Here is a 27,499-nt window from a genome sequence, read left to right as displayed (position 1 = left end):
CCGCCACTGTTATACGCTCGCTAATTCTTCATGGGCGAGAAGCAACACTGACGGGCATATAGATGTGCCCGCCAGTGGTTCCTCGCCAAGCAGTGGCGGGTGCTTCCAAGCGACCGCAACAGCTATATCTAGGTACTCGTGTCTGATGGTTTCAAAATTTATCAAAGTTTGGAGTGGTGGGTACTACCGGGCACCCGCCGCAACTATCTGCCACCTACCACGCATATATAGTTGTTGCAGGCGCTATATGTCGCTCGTCACTCTGGTGACGGTCACCCGCGCCTTCCTCCGCATCCAACGTCGCCCGCGTCTCCGCCCAACTCGTCGTTCGCCTCGGCCATCGTCCTGGCCGTCGTCCGACTCCACCCCGGTAAGCACACCCCCTTCTCTGTGTTAATGGAGATTTTAGTTCTCATTATTGTACTTGTACATTAGCAACATTTTGTTAGTGTAGTTAAAATTTGTTATATGATGTATTCCCTTCGTCCCATAATATAAGAGCGTTTTTTACACTAGTGTAGTGTGAAAAATGCTCTTATACTATTGGATGGAGGGAGTACCATTGAATCTTTGGAAGTAGACTTCTTAAATTTGATTGCTATGGACGAGCTACTTAATTGTACTTTTCGTCGGGTGCACAATACTCACTCTTAATCCACAAATGATAGTTGTTTTGAGAAGAGGACACCGACTGTTGCAGGATCAAGGACGACCATCACCTACAGTCGCAAATACAATGAGTGAGTGTACACCATATATACAATCACTTGTACTAGTGAAAAAAGACACAACTTTCATTGGTGATGCGCTGGTTTTCATCAACGCCAACACTATTTTTTTTTCAAATAGTAGTGGCACCAGGCTATTTCGTACGCCATAGCTATTGTATTATTACCGGCATAGGAATTTTAGAGAACGCCACCTGTATGTGGGTCCCAATGTTCTCACCTGGCCTAACTTACTGCTGGCGTAGCCAAAGTGCCCTACGCCAGCACTAACCATAATAGCTATGGCGTCTCCGAGTAAGTTACTCCAGCAGTATATTTTGAGGCAAGCATAATACGGGCGTGAGCATTACCCGAACGCGTGAGAGAGAGAGAGGGAGAGGGAGAGGGAGAGGGAGAGAATTGTAATGGTGTTCCTTATTTCTCGCACGACAGTAATTACGTCGCAACACTAATCACATGTGACCTAGCATCCATTTAGATATTTTTATCCTTCTTCCTCTTTCTTTCCTCTTCCTCCCCTCTCTCTTCCCTGAGAAAAAGGCCAAATTCTTTCTCATGATTTCTTAAGTAGGTAGTTAATTAGATCTAGCTAGCATGTTGCTACCCTTCACACTCTCTCACTCACTAAGCTAGTTCTCTTCTCCACCCACTCAAAACACACACACTTGCATTAAAATTTCCACCACACTCCATTAATGGCGCTCCAACTTAGGTACGGTCGGCCGACCCCCCTCTCCCATACCTTTGATGAGGTAAAATAGACCGAACTTCTCGTTAATTTGGATGGATATGTGATGGATGTGTGTGTCGTTAGTTGCTAGCTATAGAAATTGCATTGCTCGTGAATTATTGTCTCGTGCGAAGTTTCATTTTGCAAGCAATGTCTAGAGAGTTGCCAATGTTTTGGTGAAACGTTGATTTATTTCTGTTTTGTCAAATTTCTGGCAATGAATATGTCCCTTTTTTAGTAAAGGTCACGCCGAATTTTTTATGCCTTCATTGGTAATATATTTAATTATTTTTGTACTTTTACCTTTGCAGCGCTATCGCCTATCGAAAGATTCAATATGCATCGAAGTGTGAATGGCTTTCTCAATTTCGCGATGGCAAATATGATACAAAAGGGTGAAGTGCAGATATTATGTCCATGTTTGACATGGGAAAATGGAATTTTGCACAACCCGTTTGAAGGCAGCCTGCTGGCGCACTTGCTCCGTCGTGGTTTCGTTGCAGGTGATACACGGTGGCCAAAGCATGGTGAGGAGGATGTTAGCGATGATGGAGGAAACAATGACGCAGAAAACTCTGGCGATGAACAGGCAGAGCCGCCAGAAGGAGGAAACAATGAACATGCGCATGGAGAAGGAAATGATGAAATGCCACCCGAACATGAAGAGGACCATGAGACTGTCACGCAGGATATGTCGTTGGCTACAATGCTACAAGATCCTCATGTTAAAGATCTGCTTCGGAAGAAGACAACAAGCGAGAGAGCTGCTATTAAAGAGGCTGTAAAGTTGGCGCAATTGGAAATAGACACGAAAACTCCACTGCATGAAGGTTGCAATCCCGAGAAAAAGCGCTTGCACATCACACTCAAACTTCTGGACATCAAGGCAAGATTCAAGAGCACAGATGCAAGTCTGGATGCTACATTGAAATATTTACACAAAGTTTTGCCCAAGGGGAATTTTTTGCCTCGCAGTGTCGATGAGGCAAAGAAGATTCTGTGTCCGATTGATTTGCCACATGTAAGATATCACGCATGCATAAATGATTGCATCTTATATTGAAATGAGTATGCGAACAAAATAGAGCATCCAACTTGCAACAACCCCGATACAGGCCTGGAAAGAAGGAACCTCGGAAGGTTGTATGGTACCTTCTGTTGATTCCTCACTTGCAGCGTTATTTCGCTGACCCAAAGGAGGCAAAGAACATGACTTGGCACAACACTAGAAAGTCTAAAAGTGATGGCATTCTGAGACATCGTAGTTGGTTGTCAGTGGAAAGCACTGGACAATTTCGAACCAGATTTCACAGCAGAACCAAGAAACCCCAGGTTCGGTGTCAGTAGTGATGGACTAAATCCATTTGGCAACTAGAGTAGCACACATAGTACATGGCCCATATTTGTATGGATTTACAACCTCCCGCCCTGGCTCTGCATGAAGCAAAAGTACATACACATGGTTATGCTAATTTAAGGGCCAGCCCAGCCTGACAATGATATCAACACATATATTGAGCTATTGAAGGAGGAGTTAGAAATATTATGGAAGCCTGAAGGGGTGAAAACCTGGGATGCTAGCACAGGAAATTATTTTCACATGAGAGCAGCATTGCTCACGTCCGTTCATGACTATCCAGGTTATAGATATATCTTCGGACATGCATGCCATGGACAGTGCGATTGTGTTAAATGTATGGATGACACATCTTTTCGGCAGCTATCAAAAAAGGTCAGTAGGAAAACCGTGTTCATGGGCCATAGAAGGTGTCTTGACAAAGAGGGTGAGTGGAGAACTCATGGAGATCTTTTTGACAACACTAATGAGACCCGAGGGCTACCGTCTAAGGGGTCTGGAGCAGCAATCATGGAAATGTTAATGAATTGGGAAGATTGCCCTAAGCCAGGAAAAAAAAGAAAGAAGTCCCCTGAGAAAATCTGCTAAAAGTATGGAAAAGGAAGTCTGCTTTCTGGGGCTTGCAGTATTGGGAACTACTAAGTATGCCTCATTCTCTTGATATGATGCATATCACAAAATAATGTGTGCAAGAGTTTGCTTGGCACACTGTTTGACATGTCAGAAAAGAGAAAAGATGGTCTGAGGGCGAGACAAGACGTGAAAGATATCAGTATTAGGGAAGAGCTTCAACCCTCATCCATTAAAACCAAAGACACGATTAAGGAAAAAAAGTCAAAGCCAATGAGTCAACCAAGGGCAAAACTTTGTCCAAAACCAAAGATGATTATTGCCCCCAGCTTACTTCACTCTCGAGGAGGATGCGCTTTCTCAAGTTTTCAAATGCCTCGACAACATGAAAGTTGCTTCCGGCTACTCGGGACTCATACGCAGGTATCTTGACTCGAAAAAGCAAAGGTTTAGCAACATGAAGTCGCATGATTGTCATGTGATGATGACATAATTATTTTCGATAGCTGTCAGAGGGATAATGGACGATCACGTCCTCAACACACTTATTGATTTCTGCAACTTTTTTGACGCTATGTCTCGAAAGTCGATCAGTGTGCGGCATCTTACACGATTACAAGAGGAGATCATTTCAATACTTTGTGAGCTTGAGATATATTTCCCATCGTCATTCCTTGATATCATGGTCCATCTACTAGTTCATATTATTGCGGAGGTTAAAGACCTTGGACCGACATTCTTGCATACCATGTCCCCGTTTGAATGGATGAATGGAATCGTGAAGGGATACGTTCGTAATAAAGCCCGTCCGGATGGAAGTATCGTCCAGGCCTATCTAATCGAGGAGTGTATATCATTCTGCAAGAATGTCATAAATGATGATCAATCGCTTGGTTTGCCCTTGAAGAAACATGTTGATAGGCTTGAAGGAGTGGGTCACTCACACCCGAAGCGCGATTTAAATGTGGATCTACAAAACCGCCGAGCCGACTTCGACAGAGCGCACACAATAGTGTTACAACACGCAGATATAATCAGTCCTTGGCAGCAAACTCACAAGGTCACCTTAAGGAGAGAGCATGAAATGGCAGGGAGGTAAAGGACCGAGGCCCAAATCATTAGAGAGCACACCTCCAAATTTGTGGCTTGGTTCAAAGAGTGAATTCGGGACAAACCACTGCCGAACGATATGGCCAATGCAAATCTCATCTATGCATTAGCAGTAGGCCCCACTTGCACTGTCGCCACATACCAATTATATGATATAAATGGATACACATTCTATACTGAGCCGAAGGACAAAAAGTGTGATTACCAGAACTCAGGTGTGATGAAGCTGCATTTGACCAAAAATGAGAGTAATGGATACTACGATAGGATCGAAGAGATATGAGAACTTGAGTACGATGAAGATTACACGATGCCACTGTTCCGGGTCAGATGGGCGATGAACGTCAAGCATGAACGCGCTTTCATTACCATGTCTCTGCCCGAAGCATAACCTTCTGGTGCAAAGGAGGTGAAAGGAATCACCGGCAAATATGAGCCTTGGGTATTCGCTAAGGACGTGTCACGATGCTTCTACTTAACTGACCCTTCAAAGCCTAGTCGTGTTGTCGTCCGGAGAGGCAAAATGAGCATCGTCAGGATGGACGGAGTCGCCAACGAGGATGACTATGCTCAATTTGGCGCGGACCCAATAGAAGAGGAGATGTATGAAGACCAAGCGGATTACACCACCAGAAGGAGCAGAACTACCTTGCCTGCAACATGAAGTCCCTTCCCGAGAAAGAGTCATAGCACGGGCCGAAAGTACTCAAGCAAGATTAAGAAGACCCAAACCGTCGTTGAGAGGGTTGTCAAACGACGTCGTACTGCATGATTTGTGTACTTCATTTCTTTGTGTCGTACCTCCTAAATCGTGTGTACTTCGAATATTATTAATTAACCATAACATATTTATGTACTCTGAACCACGAGAAGAATATGTATCATTGTAAATATCTGTATTATGCATGTCATCTCTCAAAACGCCATGTACGAACATGTAGTGGACTCTAATTCAAAAACCTACTGCTGGCATTGGCCACGTTACCCGCGCCAGCACTAACAATGAATCAATGCTCAACATTGTTAGTCAAAGAAACTCATTTTCAGTATCTCCCCCATCTCGCGCCGCCGCCCTCGCCCCTGCCCTGCCCTTCGCCGTGCCACTGGCCGGCGTTCTCCTCCACCCCGCCTTGCCCCTCGTCGTGCCACCAGCTGCCGTTCCCCCACCCCGCCTTGCCCACCGCCGTCGACCCCGAGCTGCCTGCCGCCCTCGCCCCCGCCATGCCCTCCGCCTTCGCCAACGCCGTGCCAACGCCCTTCCCCCGCCCCGCCATGCCACCACCGTTCTGCTACACAACTCACCGTGTGCGGATTCCTCCATCGCCGTCCCTCTCGATCTGGATGGTATAAGACCTCCCTCTACCAATTTATTTTCATGTAGATTTTTTCTAGCAGTGTTCATATTTATTGTGATGAAATGCATTACATGTGTACAAATGTGTACCTGTGAATTGATGAAATGCATTACATGTGTACAAATGTGTTCATTGTGCATCATGTATATGTGATAATTGTGAATCGATTGTCTTTTTCGGCGTGTGCTTGTTTTAGTCAATTCAACATTGCATTGTGTTGCTCGCGAAGTGTCTCGTGCTATGTTTCATTTTTGCAGGGATTGTCTATAGAGTTGCTAATGTTTTGGCGAAACGTAGATTTAGTTCCGTTTCATCAAACTGCTGGCACCCAATATGTCCATTTTTTAGCAAAGGTCATGCCGAACTTTTATGCTGATTTTAATTATAAGAATGCATCACAAAATGGAAGAGTGCCCCTACTGTTGCGACACTAGGGGTATGTCTGACGATCCTCACCTTGACAATAATGAAGGCTTCTCCCTCGCGCTTCAAAGTGACTACACATATTATACAGTGATAATCACTTTTAATATTTGTTGGCACATATTTCGTTCTTAGGCATGTATTATATATGGTTTCTGCTTCAAAGTGTAATTTCTAGTTTTCTTACATCTTGACTAGTGTATCCCTTGCCATGCAAGACCTTTTGTCCAAGACAAGTTTTTCCTCCGCGACAGGGAAGAGGTGACTAAGATGAGTACTTACCTCAAGATGAAAGATGGTTTCAATTTCAAATCTAAGATCTATAATTCAACATGACAATGGGTATCCGCTACCCGCGAACTCGACGGGTAAAAACCCTATTAGGGTATGGGTTTGGTAAAAATAATTACCCATGGGTTTATAAACGGGAAAAAAATTATACCCATCGGGTAAGCCGGGTACGGGTATGGGAAGGCAATACCCATACCCGCGTACCCGCATACCCGTATGCTTATTTGTGTCCTGAACCAATTTGCCATTTCTATATTGAACCTATTTGTGGTCTCTAACTTGTATGCTTGTTGTTTTATTTGTGTGTCTAACTTTAAGTTGCTGAAATGACTGTCTGTGTGCTGAAATGCTGAAATGTGACATGTTTATGTGTTGCAATATATGTGCTAATTTTTTTAATGTTGTGTATATGTGGTGAAATGCTGAAATATATATACGTTTAACTACTGAAATATATGTGATGAAATGCTGGAATGTGTTATGTATGTGTTGAAATGTTGAAATGTTGTGTTTTACATACTGAAGTGCTCAAATTATACATGGCAAAATATGAACTAAAAGATGACAAAGATGGGTATTTTTACCCGCGGGTATTACCCGCACCCGGTTGGGTACGGGTATGGGAACAATATGAAACCCGGGGTGCGGGTACGGGTACGGGTTTGGGCAAAAAATATTGGGACGGGTGCGGGTTTGGGCGAGCATTACCCGCGCCCGAACCCTGCGGGTGCCATGTTGATCTATAATGAGGTCGATCACACATATTTTGGTTGTGCTAATTGGAGAGGATTGGCCAAATCTTATGGATTTCAGCCTGGTATGATAATAACATTTCATATCGGCACCTATTATCAAAATGATGAGGACATCTGGGTCGATTTAGACTTGATTCCTGTTCTTCCTCCAGGTAAGTTTCTAAACAAACTTGTAGTAACCTTTAGATTCCAGTTCATCCATAACTTATCTTTTTTGTATAAAATTTACAGCTTATTTTCTATCTCCAAGGAACATACGAGAGTTAGTAGACAACACCTATTACACTGCTTGCACTATGCTTACTTGGCAGGAAAAGAGTTAGCTCATGTCCTTTCTTGCTGATATTGAGACGCTTAAGAGCACTGACGAAGTTAGTCCAAATGATGCACCATACCTGCCACTAGTGCACACACTGAACAAGAACAACATTTTAGAAAATGCATGCTAACATTTTGATTGCTACTATATATATACTATGTCTTTTTCAACCGAATTGTTTTACTGATTATTTATAGGATGGCATGTTTTGTTCACCCGTTTGGTTTTTGTACCTGTAATGCTTGAATGTGTTGGTTGCGCCCTCTGTTTTGAAATCAAGCAATTGCACTAATCTTTTGTGTGTGCGATCGAGCTGCGACTTAATGTGTGAAGCATGATTGGTTCCTCGTATGTTTCATCATCTGTTGCATTTTAATTTTTGCAGTTCTTTTGTTTTTTTGAAGCGTATTGTATGTTTGAGGATAGCGGATTACACCTGTGGAACTGCACTGTAGTTTACAAGATATCTTTCTTAGATTTGCATCTTCGAAACTGCATTGTGGTGTGTAGTGAACTACAAATTATTGATCTGCGTACTGCATTAATGTTTATAAGAGAACTGGATATATGTGAAGTTTTTTTAGCTTTGTTTGTTTCGGATGGTTATTGCAAAGTTTTCCAATGTTCGCACTGCATTGATAATCACTAAGTGAGCTGCAATACTTAATGTAGTGCAGTGCACTATATATGATGTATAAATTGCATTTTCTATGGAAAGTTGTAGCATGGTGGTAAAATTTTGTAGATGAGCTCATATGCACTAAAAAAGGTCCGTTCTGACTGTCTGAAGAACATTTAGATGTAGCGTCTGGTAGACATAATTTAAAAATCATACATCATAAGCAAACATTGAATAGATGCCACATGCGGCTTTGCTTAAACTTAGACGGCCTACAATGCAACTATTCTAAACAACATAGATCCTTTTTCCCTATAGAACATCACTATTACTACTTCTCCAGCCTCAAATCCGTTCTCAGAGACAAACTTCTTCCAGCCAGCAGTTATGTTAATGCGACCATTATAGTCAATGTGGTAGTTAGCTTGCATATAATCATAGCCATTCCTGTGCACTATCTCCAGAATTAGCTTCCCTGAACTTGCAATAACAAACCTTATTGTGGATGGAACTTTCTGCAATTTGGCATGCATTTTGAACGAAAAGGTAAACACCTGACAATATTGCTGTATCTTAACATAATTTGTATACATGAACTGAAATATGCATGGATATATCACTACTAGTAAGAAAAACAGGTACAATATAGGAACTAAAATATATATTGACCTAAATAGTAACTTGACTACAATACATAGTATTCTGCTAACACTTTCGCACTACATGCTCAACCTATGACTCTTTTTTACCAGATGAAGTAGGAGGCATCGGTCCATAGAACCTATAAAAAGAGATGGTTGTGGCGCGAAGTACTCTTGTGCACCTACATCACTCGGCTCGCGCGCAACCCCGCCCCGTCAAGATAAAGGGCTTCATTTGAAGAGTTTAGTTGGTCGGCCTATCGGCCCGCAGATGTAGAGAAAGAGATAGAGGTTGCCTCTCTTCTGGAAGTGCAAAACCAAAGGGACACTTGGAAAGAAGGGAACGCATGACTCTTATCTGGTTCGAATCCAGTCCATCCCTGCCGCAAAGACTACACCAAACTACACTAATTATGAGTTTATGAAAGCGCAGAAAAAATGATAACTATATATGAGAATATGAAAGCAAGAACTACTAATTGTAAAAATTACAATCGAGCATGTTACCTACTCTTGTGGTGGATGGCAGCACTAGAAGTTGATGCCTTTTATGGATGGACATAGAAATTCTATTTCCAATAGAGCTGCAAACACTACTGTAAGCCAAAGACAAATGCTGGCCAAAAGTAAGCAAAGCAGGAGAGGCGTTGTTGAACATATAGATAATATGTTTTCTAGCACGACCGAAATGAACATCACTGATCCAATACAAGATCAGACAGATTCAAACACCTGGCAGAAACACCTTCTCTGGACATTGCATTGTAACAAGACCCCTATCTAACCAATATAGTTCCACTCTTCATGGCAGTCTGCTTGCCGCACTTCTTCCATTACACTGTTTCGGAAACCTAAGGACTCGATCGTATGGATATGGAAAATACAGGATTTCCGATCCTAGCGGGAAAAGGAGGAAAACAGATACTCAATTTAGAGTGATTAAAATAATTCCATACTCGATCTCATAGATCCCTATAGAATTCTGTGGAAAGCCGTATTTGATGAAAGTCATATGTATGGCTTGGTATAGTGTGACGGGCGGTGTGTACAAGGCCCAGGAACGGATTCACCCCGTATGGCTGACAGGTGATTACTAGCGATTCCTGCTTCATGCAGGTGAGTTGCAGCCTACAATCTGAACTGAGGACGGGTTTTTGGAGTTAGCTCACCCTCGCGAGATCGTGACCCTTCGTGCCGCCCAGTGTAGCCAAAATTATTTAGCTTATTCTCTCAATTTCAATCGACCGCTGTTGGATTTAGTATATCTAATATGAATTGGCGATCAGAACACATATGGGTAGAACTTCTAAAAGGTTCTCGAAAAAGGGTGTCGTCATGACCCATGAACTGAGTTTCTCACTAATCGAAATGGTCATCTCAGCATGTTTCAAGGGAAGCAAGAGATCGTACCTACCAAGCCAAGAGAATCTGGTAGATCTACCAACTTGTCATATAGTGAAATAGTACACTTATAGTGAAAGCCAATAGCATTGGGGAATGAAAACCTTGAAATACGGGGCAAATGGGGCCAACCAATTCCAGTTAGGAACGTCAACCTTGAGTTAGCTGAACACCGTAATTGATGAGTGAGTAGGTGGGTTAGGTGCACCCCTCGCCCAATGGGAAGTCATTAGGCTAGCCCCCCTGAATGAAGAAGTAGTGGGCCTCGTGCCCGCCCACGTATGTGCCTTTATTTAGATTCTAAACTTCCTATCTTAGCCAAGCTAGCATCTTCATCCCACTAATGCATTGTACGACTCTCCACCCCCTTTCCCTCCCTCATGAAATCCTAATTTCCCGCAATGAAATTCGATTTCGTTCATGTCGGCGGTTGGCAAAACGGCCCTGAGATCCGGGACTGGTAAAACATGGGTGCCCAATTTGGTTTTCCATGCTCCACCTTAGTGCCCTTATGAAGGCGGCGGGGAGTCCTTAGCCTTTGAACCAAACTCTAGGGAACACTCAATTGTCTGACGTCTGAATCCAATTTCAAATTAGATTAGAAAGATAGAAAGGCCATGAGGATGGGAAAATCAAAATAAAATCTTTTTAATTAGTTCTCCGTTTGATCATTGACAAGGTTCAAAGAAAGGGTGGGCCATTCACCATGAAGGCTAAAAGCGAGATAGGCTTTACTGGACATTTTCGCTTACAAAGGCAAAGACAATTCCGCATTTTTTCAGCTGATTCTCTGAGCGGGATTCCACGTGCCCCATGCTACTCGGGTCAGAGTGTAAGCTAGTGATGCTTTCGGCTACTGGACATTAGCCATCTAGGGTGGCACTAAAGCCTCCATGTCAACTAAAGAAAATAGTTCAAGACAGTAGAGCACAAAGGGAATTACCAACATGAGTTCAACATTTCGTTTAGTGAATGTGTCAGGACCCCGATCCTAAGTCACACCGATCTAGCATGTAACACTTCATATCACTTTGCGGCCTCACGCACGGTATTCCCATGGGTGCCACCTTACCTGGCCCGGGACCGTTTGCACCTTTTGGCTCACGTATATGATAGTGTCGCTAGCATCCATATGACAAAGAACCCGGGCTGACATGGCTAGTCGTGAACCCAAAGTGGCATACATGACCCAACAACGAACGTGTCGGTCATCAGCGAGTGAATCCGGGCTGTAGCAACTGGGCTAGCAGGATTCCGGTAAACCGGGCTGTAGCAGGCTAACAGGACTCCGGTAGACACCGCGTGACATTTCCCCGAAGGGACAGACACAGGAACGAAGAAGGACACATGCCAGCCAGCCTAAGTGTTCCGGAGCAGTAGCAAGCTACCAAGGCTCAGTGGAAGCACTAGGAGACATTTCTCGGTAAGAGAGGCTACCAAGGATAAACAACTAGTTAGTCAGATCCCACACATACCAAGCATTTCAATAACATACACACAATATGCTCGATATGTGCAAATACAACATGGCATCACAACATGACTCTACAACTCAAGTATTTATTCATTAGGCACCGAGGAGCGAGATATTACAAACATGGGTCTCACGACCCAACATTTAGAGCATACAAGTCAAACACATGCGGAAGCTTAACATGTCTGAGTACAGACATGTACAAATGAAAAAGGCTGAGAAGCCTGACTGTCTACCAGATCCTGCCGAGGCACAAGATCGTAGCTGAGGTAACAAGCTAAATGTCGAAGTCCACGCAGAACTACTAGTGAGACGGAAGTCTCTGCAAAACGTAAAATAGGCAAACGTGAGTACAAATGTACCCAGCAAGACTTACATCAGAACTAACTACATATGCATCATTATCAACAAAGGGGATGGTGGAGTTTAACTGCAGCAAGCCAGCTTTGACTCGGTGGCTATCCTGAACTACGACTGCAAACGACTCTTTGAGGTGGTGCACACGAGTCCACATATTCACCAACCAATACACCACTATGGATCCGCTCCCGTCTCCCTACGAGAACGCCATCCATAGCACTCACGCTTATCTTGCGCATTTTAAAGTATCCACTTTCACTTGTCTATGAACTGATATAGGCAACCCAGAAGTCCTTTACCGCGGACACGGCTATTCGAATAGATGATGTTAACCCTGCAGGGGTGTACTTCTTCATACATGTTTCCACCACTTAGCGTCTGCACACGACATGTGCTCGGCAGACTTCAAGCGAAAGCCGACGTGGGTGTAGACCACGACCTACCTAAACACTCAAGTCTCTAGTCCAGGTTTATCGCCTATTCAGGTTCCATCCACAGGGAGTCCGGCCGAAGTTTCCACATACGGCCCCGAACGATGTGTGCAGGGTTCCCGAGACACCAAACGGGCGCCCGGTACACCGTGCCACGTGCCTACCGCATCACAGTCCACCCCTCGGGTCAGCCCTGCCCACGGCCTCCAGCATACTACAAACACCAGAAACTACTTGCAACTCCTGGACAGAGGACAAGGGTGATTAAGAAGTTGAGCGGGGTCATATTTCAGGGCCCAATGCATGGTAGTAGCTGTATCATGGATCACAAACACAGAACTCAGTTCCTAAGGACGGCTTCAATGAGATAACCCACCATGTACTCCTACATGGCCTCTCACCGCTACCTTTACCAAATCATGTTCACACACTTAGCTCACACACAGTAGGACATGTTCACACACCTCTGATTCATCCTCGATGAATCAGACCTGACTCAACTCTAAGCAGTAGCAGGCATGACAAACAAGCATGAATGAGTAGGCACAACAGGGCTCAAACAATTCCTACTCATGCTAGTGGGTTTCATCTATTTACTGTGGCAATGACAGGTCATGCAGAGGATAAAGGGTTCAGCTACCGCAGCAAGTAACAGATGAATCATTGTTGTCCTAATGCAATAAAAGAGAGCAGGAGCGAGAGAGTAGGATTGTATCGGAATGAACAAGGGGTTTTTGCTTGCCTGTCACTTCTGAAGATAGTATAGCTCTTCATCGGTGTCATCGATCTCATCATCGGTATCACATCTATCGAAAGGGGACAAATACTGCAACACAGAAGGAAACACAATCAATGCAATGCACAATATGATGCATGATCATGACATGGCAATATTCTGTTGATTGGCCAAATGCAACTAGCAACAAGTTAAATGGAGTGGGTTTGAACACTAGGTTCAAATTCAAACTCCATATGTGCTTTCTTAAATGCCAACTAATTGAATTGTCCTAAACAGCAACTTTAATTTGTTCCAACATGCATGAAAATGGTATAGATGGATAGATTGGATTTTTTTGATCATTTTTCATATATAATTTGTTTGATTTGGAGTTACAGATTAATTTCTATGATTTTTTGAAGTTAGCACTATTTTCTGAAATTTCCTGAATAAGAATAAATCCAGAAAATAGTTAACTGCGTCAGCATTACGTCACTGTGACGTCAGCAGTCAACAGGCGTCGACCAGGTCAAACCTGACCAGTGGGACCCACTGGTCAGTGACCCAGTCAACTAACTAAGTTAATTAGCCCTAACTAACTGGGCAGGCCCATTAGTCAGTGACTGTAGTAACTAACCTAACTAGTTAATTAGTGCTAACTAGAGTAATTAGTCGGGCGGGGCCCGCAAGTCAATGAGAGAGAGGGGGAAGTCAAACCGGGCAGTGGGGTCAACCCACACCTGTCAACGGGTCAGCGGTCGCCGGCGTTTAGCCGCCGGCGAGTCCAGACGCGGTGGTGCGCTGCGGGATTCGCCTACAGAGCGCCGTTTGGTGCGCGAAGCTCAGCTACGGGATGCGGATGCTCGTTCGCATCCAACCGTGGTGGTGGCGCGAACGGGGAGTGGCCGGAGTGGCGCCGGCGACGAGCTTTGGCGGCGGCAGTAGCTCGGCAATCTCGGGGTGGCGCTATAGAGCACGGGAGGAGGCACTATGGGTGTCTACGGGCTCATGAGATCGTGATGAGCATGATGGTGGGCTCGGTAACGAGCTGTGGTGGCTGTGGCCACGGCCACGCCATGGCCGGCGGCGATAAGCTCTCGGCCGCGGTGGGAAATGAAGCTAGGGGACGAGCGCGAGATGGAGAGAAGAGGGGAGAGGAAGAGGGGCTCACGGAGAGTGCAGAGGTGGCCTCGGCGTGCTCGGGAAAGGCTCGGTGATGGCGGAAAATCGCCGGCAATCTCCGTGGCTGAAGGAGGAAGAAGGGGGCGGGGACGGCGCGTCGGGGCTCTTCTGGTTGCGTGAGACGATGAGGAGGACGAGAGCGGACCGGCGGAGCTCGAGGGCGTGTCGGAGAGGCTTGGGGATGGCTGCGGCCGCGCGAGCGCTGGTCGGCGGCGATGGCTGCGCTCGGATGAGCTCAAGGGAGAGAGCCAGCGGAGGGGAGAGGATGCAGCGGGTGAGGGAAAAGAGCGAGGGGACACGGGGCGTCGTCGTGGCGTCGCTAGAAGGGGCCGGGGAAGCAGGAGGTGGCCGGGGCAGCGTCCGGGCTCGCCACGCACCTGTTTGTCCTCCTGGCAGAGGAGGAAGAAGACGGTGCTGCCCCTTCGGGCTGGGCTGCTACGGTGCTGGGCCAGGTGGGCTGCAGGTAAGTCCAGGTGAGTTTGCTCTCTCTCTCTCTCTCTTATTTATGTTTTTCTATTTTCTATTATTCTGTAATCTTTAGGGCTTTATTAAAAATGCCAGGGCATTTCCAAAAATCACCAAACTGCTCATGGCCACTAAATGGAATATATCCAGCATGGAACATTTTAGTTTGGGATTATTTGGACATTTAAAATATTTTATAGAATTTAAATGTCCAAATTCAAATACTTATGATTTAATTCAGTGACCTTAGGATGACCTAGAAAATTGTGCACCATTTTTGTCAGAGGTTTAAGACCAAGGCAAAGATGATGAACATTTTGGGAGGGCATTTCAGGTTCATTGAAAAGACTTTAGTAAACCCTAGTTGTTTTCAGGGGGGGGGGGGTGCTGGGGGTTCTGTCATCCCCATTTCAACTCTATGAAAGGTAAACATGATGCAACACCAGATGCTAGCACTAGGCATAAATAGAACTAGGGATGTGACAGAATGCGGAGATAAAAGCAGCTGCTATTGATGTGCAATTGGACCGCTCACATTGCCGCGGAAGAGTGAAATGAAAAACTCTTCTTGAAGAAGAGGACTCTTCTGCTTGATCTTTTGATATGGTGAGAAGATCTAACCTCTCTACTTGACACCTCTGAACCAACTTCATTCCTAGCTAAAATAGGAAAGCTGGGGAGAGGACAGCCCAGATGAGGAAAACAAGCACCCCTTTTAGGATTCTAGGAAACAAGCAATAATTTCCCATCTTGAACTGAACTGAACAGAGCACAGATACTAGAATCAGAACCGGAATTCCCTTCTCTGAATTCAAAAGCCCACCCAAACTTGGTTTGAGAAGTAGCTTGTTCAATTTGTCCTCAGCAGAAGCGAAACACCTTCATATCTCGGGATTTCGCTTAGGCCACCCAGGCCATACCATAGAAAAAAGATCTGGTTTCCTTTCCCTCATCAACATGTCGCTGCCGTTCTTTTATTTCACGAAAGAATCTTTCCGTCCGTATTGAGCAACTCAAATTCCTAGAAAGCCGTTGGTGCACCCACCCAGTGAGTAACTACTAATGCAATGAGGCCTGGTATCCATCTAATCACAATAATTTGAATGTAGAACTGAAGAAGCACAATTTCCTTCTTCCAGAGGAATCCAACCAAAGAGAAGCGAGCATCATAATAGCTTGATAAAAATATATTTAGTATAAGAGGACGTTCGCGTCAATAATTATCAGGCCTTCTGACTGCTGAGGACGAGGTTCGGGTTAATGATATTGTGAATTCTCTAGTCTAGGCAACCCGAAAGCGTTGTTTAACAAAGACAAGTATGAATTTGAAACACAATCTGGCAGCGAAAATAAACTTAAGTAACCACCAGTTGAAGCTTAGCTCAATAGAAGCAAAGGACGAGCCGAAACTCTACCCACGAGGCTTGCTATCAATCATCATGCCGAGGATCTAAATCCGTCCTATCGGACGAGGAGAGCAAGAGGGATTGCACGACGAAGTAGATCTGCACGTGTAAAGAAAGGGATCAAGCGGATACACGATTCCAAATTACTCCTTTCCGGCCAAGAAGAGAGGATCTACAGGGTACAACGTGAAGTGTTTTGATCGCATTGGAAAAGACTATCCATACCGACCTAGAGTCGCCAGCCATCACACAAGCAGGCAAGCCAAGTTCCAATACAATTAGAGGGAAGCTAGCCTCAGGCGTGGGCCTTTTGTACAGAACTTTCCTCTCAAAGAGAGAGAGAGAGAGGTCGTCCCTCCCAATCAAAAGAAGGAGGTTCTGTTCTGCTTCCGCTGCCACTCTAGGCATTGGAGCGGGATTCAGATGCTGCTCTTGAGTACTGCACTGCTTTAGGAAGGTAAGAGCACTGCAATGCTGGGTGAGGGAACTGATTTTTTTGTTTGTGTGTTACTAATTATTTGCTCATGCTCGTTCAAACTAGTTCACACCTGACCCAGACTGAACAAATAAACATAGAACCATGTAGTGTTTAATTACTGACTAATTTGAACAAAAAATGCAGATCTGGTCATTGATAAGACTAAGCTAGCTGACGGAAACATACATTCAGATGTGGATTTGGAACCTAAAAAGCAAATAAGTGCAGGAGGGTAAATACACACCCAAGATTCCTCGAGGTCTGCAAGCGCGAGGCGGTATAGAAATGGTGCCCAAAACCCATGATTGGTGGTCATCAAGCACTCGAGCTGGCTGCGCTGCTGAGTCTCCGTGAGCTCCACACCTTCATGGTACATGCATGCGTCCGCCATCAGCACCATCCTTGCCAGGCAACCTCATGAGCGGTTCGTGGCACGACAGGGCAGAGGCAAATAGGAGGAGGAGAATGGGCGGAACCCTAGATCTTGATTGGAGATAGGAAGGGGACGAACTAGTTCTGTTAGTTGGGAGCCTGGTGTAGGACCTTGAGAAGAGGTGTCTAGGGGGGGGGGGTGATTAGACACTAAGTACCAAAGTTGCAGTTTTTAAGTTTCTTTAAAGTTTGAGTGGAGTTTAGGCACAAGTTTAACATTCACAACACATATCAAGCAAGCATGCAAAGAGTATATGAGCAGCGGAAAGTAAAGCATGCAACTTGCAAGAATGTAAAGGGAAGGGTTTGGAAGATTCAAACGCAATTGGAGACACGGATGTTTTTGGCATGGTTCCGATAGGTGGTGCTATCGTACATCCACGTTGATGGAGACTTCAAGCCACGAAGGGTAACGGTTGCGCGAGTCCACGGAGGGCTCCACCCACGAAGGGTCCACGAAGAAGCAACCTTGTCTATCCCACCATGGCCGTCGCCCACGAAGGACTTGCCTCACTAGCGGTAGATCTTCACGAAGTAGGCGATCTCCTTGCCCTTACAAACTCCTTGGTTCAACTCCACAATCTTGTCAGAGGCTCCCAAGTGACACCTAGCCAATCTAGGAGACACCACTCTCCAAGAAGTAACAAATGGTGCATTGATGATGAACTCCTTGCTCTTGTGCTTCAAAGGATAGTCTCCCCAACACTCAACTCTCTCTCATAGGATTTGGATCTGGTGGAAAGAGGGTTTGAGTGGAAAGCAACTTGGGGAAGGCTAGAGATCAAGATTCATATGATAGGAATGGAATATCTTGGCCTCAACACATGAGTAGGTAGTTCTCTCTCAGAAATAGGATGCTAGAAGTGTAGGTTTAGTCTGATGGCTCTCTCCACGAATGAAGAGGAGGTGGAGGGGTATATATAGCCTCCACACAAAATCTAACCGTTACACACAATCTACCAAACTCGGTGGGACCGAATCTTTAAACTCGGTCAGACCGATTTAGCAAATAATGTGACTGTTAGGGTTTTCGGTGGGACCGGAATGCAACTCGGTAGGACCGATTCAGTTAGGGTTAGGGCATAACGTAATCTCGGTAAGACTGATTACACAAACTCGGTGGGACCGATTTTGGTAATAAGCTTTCCAGAGAGTTGGTCAGGCAAACTTGGTGGGACCGATTTTGATAATAAGTTAACCAGAGAGTTTGCATTGTAATCTCGGTAGTACCGATTGCTCAAACTCGGTGAGACCGATTTTGATAATGGACATACACAGAGAGATTACAATCCCATCTCGGTGAGACCAAGATCCCTATCGGTGAGACCAATTTGCCTAGGGTTTGTGGCAGTGGCTAAGACATCCAAACTCGGTGGCGCCGGATAGAAAGAATCAGTGGGGCCAAGTTTGACTTTAGGTTTAGGACATATGTGTGGAAGTGGGAAAGTAGTTGAGGGTATTTGGAGCATATCACTAAGAACTTGAAGCAAGAGGCTCATTAAGCAACACCTCATCCCTCCTTGATAGTATTGGCTTTTCCTATAGACTCAATGTGATCTTGGATCACTAAAATGTAAAATGAAGAGTCTTGAGCTTGAAGCTTGAGCCAATCCTTTGTCCTTAGCATCTTGAAGGAGTTCCCACATCCTTTAGTCCATGCCACTCCATTGTTGAACTTATCTGAAACATACTAGATAAAAGTGTTAGTCCAACAAGAGATATGTTGACATTAATTACCAAAACCACCTAGGGTGCACTTGTGCTTTCACCTGGATGGATAGGTTTGATGGAGCCAGTATGGCTGGTTGACTAGTCAACAATAATAAAAAGTAATAAGTGGTGTGGTAGGTGGTAGGCGGTAGATGTAATGTGATCAATATACTATACTGCGTTTTTTGTTAACAAAAGCACTTTGAAATTGGCGGACTGCATTATTGAAATTGGAGGACTGCATTTCTGTTGTGATATCCGGTGGCCTGCATTTTTTATGTGAAAGAACTGCAACTGGAGGGGGAGAGGGACACATTTTTTGTTGTGGTTATGCACTTATTTTTATTTTTGTTTTGTGTTGTTGGTGATGAACACATTGTAATGGTATTCTCTTTTATTTTTTGAATGTTTGTTTTTTATTAGGCCGCGGAATCTGATAGTCTGTCGGGCCTTTTGGGTGGTTAGTCACACCCGACCCAAGTCTACCTACCTGCACGGCTAGTTCACTCAGTGCAGTCGGTATGCGCTAAAGTTTAGTCCCACCTCACCCACCGAAGGCGGGCACGACCGGTTTATAAGCCTTGGCGAGGCAACCCGTCCGAACTCCTTGTAACACTGATTGGGCGCTTACACACGACGCTCTCTCCCCCCTCACTCTGACCCGTAGGCCCTAATGCGCCTGGCTCCATGCATGCTGGCTCAATACGAGACTCGTTGGGGCCAGGTTGCACCTTGGCGATCATTTTTTCCCCGTATGTTCCATGCGTGTGTGAACTGCTTTGTTAGATCATTGTGCGTTTTGTTTAAGAACATTCTGTACTGCATGTCCCTTCAATTCCGCACATCATCTACATGATGGTTGTGCACTGTATGGATCTTCATTTGTGCACTACATGATCGTCCGTTTGTGCACTGCCATCTGCCCTGCTTTGTGCGTTACCTTAATCATGTACTGTCCCTGCTATCTTTATATTTTTAGTGCACTGCAGTATATTCTACTAGAGAACTATAACGATGTACTAGAAATATAATTGTTCATAAGATAAGCAAACTGCATTACAAAGCAAACTGCATGATTTCAAAGCAAACTATAACACAAGCAAAGCTAATTTACCACAAGCAAACTACAAACTTGAGAGAGGGCAAATGTGATGAGAAATCTAAAATGGCATGAGCAATGATATTGATACATTCTTGGCCAGCAACACCTCCTTTAGTAGTCGTAGTCGCCCCAGGTCCTAGCACGCTTCCTGGACTGCTGCTTCTCGAGCTTTGCCCGACGAAGCCCTTCCTGGATGATGGTGAGGCGGCTCCATATCTTGTACGCGGTGTAAGTGTCCTTTGTTGCGTACTCGATGTGCCTCATGGTCAGGTGCATACACTGCCAGCGGCTGTGTTTTGCGTCTGTCAGCTTATTCTTCATGTTGTTGTAGTACTCGTGGACGAGGATGCCAGAGACGTCTGCAGGGGAGTCCAGCCACTTGGTCGCTGTAGGCACCCCCCATTCCTTTTGTATGTCAACAAAGTGGGCGATGTGCAGCCCAACGTGGTCGAGCATATCTATGTCGCCGTCGATGGAGAAGCCAGCAAACGTGTACCTGGGGCCGACGAGGAAGTTGTCGAACCTGATGTAGTTGTTGTCAGCAACGCTCAGTTGGAAGAGCAGCACCGGATGATTCTTGCCAACGAAGAGCTGTACGATGGCGGCTTTTTGGTTCACGTCATCCCCATTGGTGTACTCCACATCAGTTTCGACGATCTTGTGGCGCTCGAACTGGAGGTGGCGCTCGTACTGCTCGATGGTGGACGCCGGCTTTTGCAAGCCGTTGGTGTGGATGATGTGCAACTTGGTGTTGCCGTGGGCCTCCACGTCCTTGAACTCCTTGATGAACCCCACTGGCCGGAGAACTTCTTCCTCCTTGAACTTGGTCTTTTTGTGGAGATCGATCAGTGGAAGGGAAGTGGTGGGAGCGCAATGGCGATTTTTCGGTTGTTGTAGATGATAAAGTGTGAGGGAAGGTCTGAATTTAAGGGCCCGGATGGCGGCAAAGGATGAACTATATGATCTCCCTGATGATGTGGTTCTGCGGATCGTGGGTTTGGTTGCATATGTGATCGTGGCTTTTTAGCAATGCAAACGCTTGGAGTGGTGGTCTTGTGTGATCGTGGGTTTTTGATCGTGTCTTTTTTTAAATTTTGATAATTAATACTATTCACCACCGCTATATATCCAGACACGTGTTTTTTGGTAATTTGTAGTTCGTATAAATAACCTGATTCAGATGGCGTTATGCATTTTAGATGTAACCGCACTTCTTTGTAGAAATGACCGCACCGCATTTTTGAACAATATGGACTGCATCATTTATCTGAACGAACTGCAGTTTTTGGCCCCCCTGGGGGGGGGCACCTTTTATTTTTTTTCTTTTGCGGGTATTTATTTAGGACTATGTCCATGCGCGGGCGGTAAGTCTTTTTTTGCATAACTGATTTTTTTACTATGAACTACATCATGTGTTTGCCCGAGTGTCATTAACGTGCGGAGCGAATTGGATCTTGTTTCATGCAATTTTTACTTGAAATTTTTGTGAAATATGTGAACTACAAGTGTTTTCATTGTTTACAAGTGTACTGCAGCTTACCAGCAAGTGAGCTTCAATTGTTTTGGCCCGTCCTGTCATTTCGGCTTTTGTTGACGGGCTTGGTACGACTTCTTCTAAAATTTTCGGTCTGTTAGGGCCGACCCGTTTCTGTAGCTCCTCCCTCATGCCCCTCCCACAAGTCCATTGCACACATTTCCTCTGCTCCACTCTGCCCTCTCTTCCAGAACTTCATGGAGCAACCTGATACGTCTCCAACGTATCTATAATTTATGAAGTATTCATGCCATATTTGCAACAATTTTATATGGTTTTGGTATGATTTTATTAGAAATAACCCGGGCTGATGCTGTTTTTAGCAGAACTACCGTGGTGTCATTTTTTTGTGCAGAAATAGAAGTTCTCGGAATGGGCTAAAAATGTACGGTGATGTTTTATGGACCAAAAGAGACCCCCGAAGAACCGAAGCTGGACCAGAAGAGTCCCAAGGAGCCCACAAGCCCTCAGGGCGTGCCTTGGGAGGTAGAGCGCACCCCCAGGCTTGTGGACTCCTGAGGCACCCCCTTGACTTGTTTCCGACGCCAAAAATTCCTATATATACAAAAACCTACAAAAAGAAACCTAGACGGGAGTTCCGCCACCGCAAGCCTCTGTAGCCACGAAAAACCAATTGGGATCCCATTTTGGCACCCTGCCGGAGGGGGAAACCATCACCAGTGCCCATCTTCATCATCCGACGGTCTCCATGACGAGGAGGGAGCAGTTCACCCTCGGGGCTGAGGGTATGTACCAGTAGCTATGTGTTTGATCTCTCTCTCTCTCTCACGTTCTTGATTTGGCACGATCTTGATGTACCGCGAGCTTTTGTTACTATAGTTAAGTCATGTGGTGTTTCTCCCCCTCTACCTTCTTGTGATGAATTGATTTTTACCTTTGAGGTTTCACTATTATCAGATTTAATACTATTATGGATTCGAGAACACTTGATGTATGTCTTGCGTGGGATACCCGTGGTGACAATGGGGTGTTGTATTGGTTCACTTGATGTATGTTTTGGCACTCAACTCACAGATTCTCGAGGTGACATTGGGGTATTCTATGCATAGGGGCTGATGCACGTTTTCTCCTTGTTTCTTCGGTAGGAATCTTGGGGCACTCTTTGAGGTTCTTTGTGTTGGATTGAATATTATGAATCTAAAGTTGTTTGATGCATATCTTATAATTGACCCACGGATACTTGTGGTGACACTGGAGTACCTAGGTGACATTAGGGTTGATTGATGTGTATCATATGGTGTTATTTTACTACGAGCTCTAGGGATGTTTGTGATACTTATAGGAATAGCTCAATGGATTGATCGGAAAGAATAACTTTGAGGTGGTTTCAAACCCTACAAGCAATTTCATCTTATGTTCTCCGCGATAGGAACTTTGGAGTGACACTTTGTCTCACGTCTAGGGATTTCCATATGATTCGGTTATGTTATCATTGTTGAGAGAACTTGCACTAGTGAAAGTATGAACACTAGGCCTTGTTTCCAAGCATTGCAATACCATTTTCGCTCACTTTTACCACTTGCTACCTTGCTGTTTTTATATTTTCAGAGTACAAAAACCTATATCTACCATCCATATTACACTTGTATCACCATTGTATTGGGTGTGTTGGGGACACAAGAGACTCTTTGTTATTTGGTTGTAGGGTTGTTTGAGAGAGACCATCTTCATCCTATGCCTCCCACGGATTGATAAACCTTAGGTCTTCCACTTGAGGGAAATCTGCTGCTGTCCTACAAAACTCTGCACTTGGAGGCCCAACAACGTCTACAAGGATAAAGTTGCGTAGTAGACATCAAGCTCTTTTCTGGCGCCGTTGCCGGGGAGGTGAGTGCTTGAAGGTATATCTTTAGATCTTGCAATTGAATCTTTTAGTTTCTTGTTTTATCACTAGTTTAGTTTATAAAAGAAAACTACAAAAAATGAATTAAGGTTGCCTCATATGCTTCATCTTTTTAATGTCTTTCGTGAAAATGATGGAAAGGAAAATTGTGCTCAAGTGTTAGAAGAAGAAGTTAATAAAATGTTTAGCACTAAATCTTTGAATGATGAGCATGATTGCAATGTTGTTAGTATGAATTTCTTGAATATCCATGATGATAATGATATGCAAATCCACAAGCTTGGGGATGCTATGTTTGATAAAGATGATATTTTTTGTCCCCCAAGTTATGTTGAGCAAATTCATTATGATGATAGCATGCCTCCTATTTTTTACGATTACAATGATGAAAGTGGATTCGGAGAGGTCATGACTTTATTTAGTGATGAATCCACTGTTTTGGAAGAGGTTCCAATTTATTATGAGAACAAAGTTTCTATATATGATGATTATTGTGATGCCATGTATGCTATAAAGAATAATGATAACCATGAAACTTGTCATCATGATTTTAATTTTCAATTGGATTATGTATCTCATGATAGTTATATTGTTGAATTCATTCATGATGCTACTGAAAATTATTATGAGAGAGGAACATATGCCTTTACATATTGCAATAATATCAAGTTTCCTCTCTATGTGTTGAAAATCTTTAAGTTATGCTTGTTTTGCCTTCCTATGCTAGTTGATTCTTGTTCTCATAAATTGTTTGCTCACAAAATCCCTATGCATAGGAAGTGGGTTAGACTTAAATGTGCTAGTCATATGCTTCATGATGCTCCCATTATGTTTCAGTTCTTATGTTTTATGTGAGCATCATTGAAATCATCATGCCTAGCTAGGGGCGTTAAACAATAGCGCTTGTTGGGAGGCAACCCAATTTTACTTTGTGTTTATTCTTTTTGCTTTTGTTTTTCAGTAAATACACAAAATTACTTCTGTAGTAATTGTGTTTTAGTGTTTTGGTTAGTGTTTGAGCCAAGTAAGACCTTTGGGATGGTCTATGGTGATAGTTGATTTGATCTTGCTGAAAAACACAAACTTTTTTGCTCATTGTTAGAATTTTAGAAATTCACAGAAGCGTGATTTTGATCTGATTTTTTACAGAAGATTTATATAAAAATTTCCTAGGTTTTCCTAATTTTTCATAATTTTTGGAGTTACAGAAGTATACGAAGTTTCTAGATTACTACAGACTGTTCTGTTTTTGACAGATTTTGTTTTCATTGTGTTGTTTGCTTATTTTAATGAATCTGTGGGTAGTATCGGAGGGAATGAACCATGGAGAAGTTGGAATACACTATATATAACACCAATATAAATTTAGAATGAGTTCACAACATTACCTAAGTGGTGATTTGCTTTATTATACTAACGAAGCTTACGAGTTTTCTGTTGAGTTTTGTGTGATTGGAGTTTTCAAGTTTTGGGTGAGACATTCATATGAGGAGAATAAGGAGTGTCAAGACCCTAAGCTTGGGGATGTCCAAGGCACCCCTAGGTAATATTCGAGGAAGATCCAAGCAACTAAGCTTGGGGATGCCCCGGAAGGCATCCCCTCTTTCATCTTCAACATTATCGGTAACCTCGCTCGGAGCTATATTTTTATTCCTCACATGATATGAGTTTTGCTTGAAGCGCCATTTTATTTTATTAGGATTTACTTTCTATTATTTATAATAATGTTTTGTATATTTTATTTCAATAAAAGTGTCAAGGATAGCCTTCACCATGAACAATTTGCAAGTATAGGAGTTGCTGTTTCAAAACAAAAAGTTTGTCGCTATTGCAAAAATTCCCTAGAAAAGTCAGAATGTGATAAAAGCTTGAAATTTTGAAACAATATGCAGTGATAAATCCTCTACAATGTGGTAATTATTTCAGAATTGTTGGAGTTAGGGAAGTATGATTCCTCTTGCATTGTTTACAGACTGTTTTGTTTAGACAGATTGCTGTTATGTTTGCATTGTTTGCATCTGTTTGCGTGTTTAATGATTCTATTTGAGGATGGGAGTATTAAATATGTAGAGGAATTTATTATGCAATGTTAAATAATAATTTTAGTGATTTTTTACAGTAGAGAATGATAAGGTTATGCATTGATTTATACTAATTTATCTCACGAGTTCTTGTTGAGTTTTGTGTGGATGAAGTTTTTACGATTCTGAGAAACTATGATACAAAAAGGATTAAGGAGACACAAGAGCTCAAGCTTGGGGATTCCCAAGGCATACCAAAATAATATTTCAAGAAGTCTCAAGAATCTAAGCTTGGGGATGCCCCGGTTGGCATCCCACCTTTCTTCTTCAACAATGATCGGCCAGTTATGGTTGAGCCTAAGTTTTTGCTTCTTCACATGATATGTGATATCCTTGGAATGCCATTTTGTTTTGTTTTGCTTGCTGTTCGAATATAATATTAAGATCTGAAATTTTTAAATGAGAGAGAGAGTCCTCACATAGCTACATAATTATTTGACTACTCATTGATCGTCACTTATATCTTTTTGGAGTAGTTTGTCATTTACTCTCGTGCTTCACTTATATTATTTGAGAGTCTTATAAATAGTATGGCAATTTGCTTAGGTTATGAATTTATTTCTAAGGTGTTGGGTATCCAAAGGGATATAATAAAAAAATTCATAAAGAGCATTGAATATATGAGAAGTTTGATTCCTTGCATTTGTTTTGAGATATAAAGATGGTGATATTAGAGTCATGCTAGTGAGTAATTGTGGATTGGTAGAAATACTTGTGTTAAATTTGTGATTCCCGTAGCAAGCACGTATGGTGAACCATTATGTGATGAAGTCGGAGCATGATTTATTTTTTGATTGTCTTCCTTATGAGTGGCGGTCGGGGACGAGCGATGGTTTTTTCCTACCAATCTACCCCCCTAGGAGCATGCGTCCAGCACTTTGTTTTGATAGCTAATAAATTTTTGCAATAAGTATGTGAGTTCTTTATGACTAATGTTGAGACCATGGATTATACGCACTCTCACCCTTCCACCATTGCTAGCCTCTCTAGTACAGCGCAACTTTTGCCGGTGCATTAAACCCACCTTTTACCCTTCCTCAAAACAGCCACCATACCTACCTATTATGGCATCTCCAAAGCCATTCTGAGATATATTGCCATGCAACTTCCACCGTTCCGTTTATTATGACACATACCATCATTGTCATATTGTTTTGCAAGATCATGTAGTTGGCATAGTATTTGTGGCTTGACCACTGTTCATATTTTTATACATGTCACTCTTGATCATTGCACATCCCGGTACACCGTCGAGGCATTCATATAGAGTCATATCTTTGTTCTATTATCGAGTTGCAATTCTTGAGTTGTAAGTAAATAAAAATGTGATGATCATCATTATTAGAGCATTGTCCCATGTGAGGAAAGGATGCTGGAGGCTATGATTCCCTCACAAGTTGGGATGAGACTTCAGACTTAAAAAATAAAAAGTGGCCAAAGAGCCCAAAATAAAAAAAGAGGCGAAAGAGCCCAAACAAAAAAAGAAAAAAATGAGAGAAAAAGAGAGAAAAAGAGAGAAGGGACAATGCTACTGTCCTTTTCCACACTTGTGCTTCAAAGTAGCACCATGATCTTCATGATAGAGAGTCTTCTATGTTGTCACTTTCATATACTAGTGGGAATTTTTCATTATAGAACTTGGCTTGTATGTTCCAATGATGGGCTTCCTCAAATTGCCCTAGGTCTTCATGAGCAAGCAAGTTGGATGCACACCCACTTAGTTTTTTTTGAGATTTCATACACTTATAGATCTAGTGCATCCGTTGCATGGCAATCCCTACTCACTCACATTGATATCTATTGATGGGCATCTCCATAGCCCGTTAATACACCTAGTTGATGTGAGACTATCTCCTTCTTTTTGTATTTTCCACAACCACCATATTACCTATAGTGCTATATCCATGGCTCACGCTCATGTATTGCGTGAAAGTTGAAAAATCTTGAGAATATTAGAAGTATG

General features: G+C 43.4%; 1 protein-coding gene across 1 annotated transcript; it reads left to right on the top strand.

Moving 5' to 3' along the window:
• Positions 1–237: 237 nt before the first annotated feature.
• Positions 238–2,665, top strand: LOC119323009. The gene is made up of 3 exons (XM_037596566.1): positions 238–370; positions 669–740; positions 1,770–2,665. The coding sequence occupies exons 2-3, from the start codon at positions 737–739 to the stop codon at positions 2,519–2,521; spliced, it is 756 nt and encodes a 251-aa protein (XP_037452463.1). The 5' UTR covers positions 238–370; positions 669–736; the 3' UTR covers positions 2,522–2,665.
• The last annotated feature ends 24,834 nt before the right edge of the window (positions 2,666–27,499 follow it).

Source organism: Triticum dicoccoides, chromosome 6B, assembly GCF_002162155.2.
Source record: "Triticum dicoccoides isolate Atlit2015 ecotype Zavitan chromosome 6B, WEW_v2.0, whole genome shotgun sequence".
NCBI classification, from domain to species: Eukaryota; Viridiplantae; Streptophyta; class Magnoliopsida; order Poales; family Poaceae; genus Triticum; species Triticum dicoccoides.
This window is presented reverse-complemented; position numbering and strand designations above follow the sequence as displayed.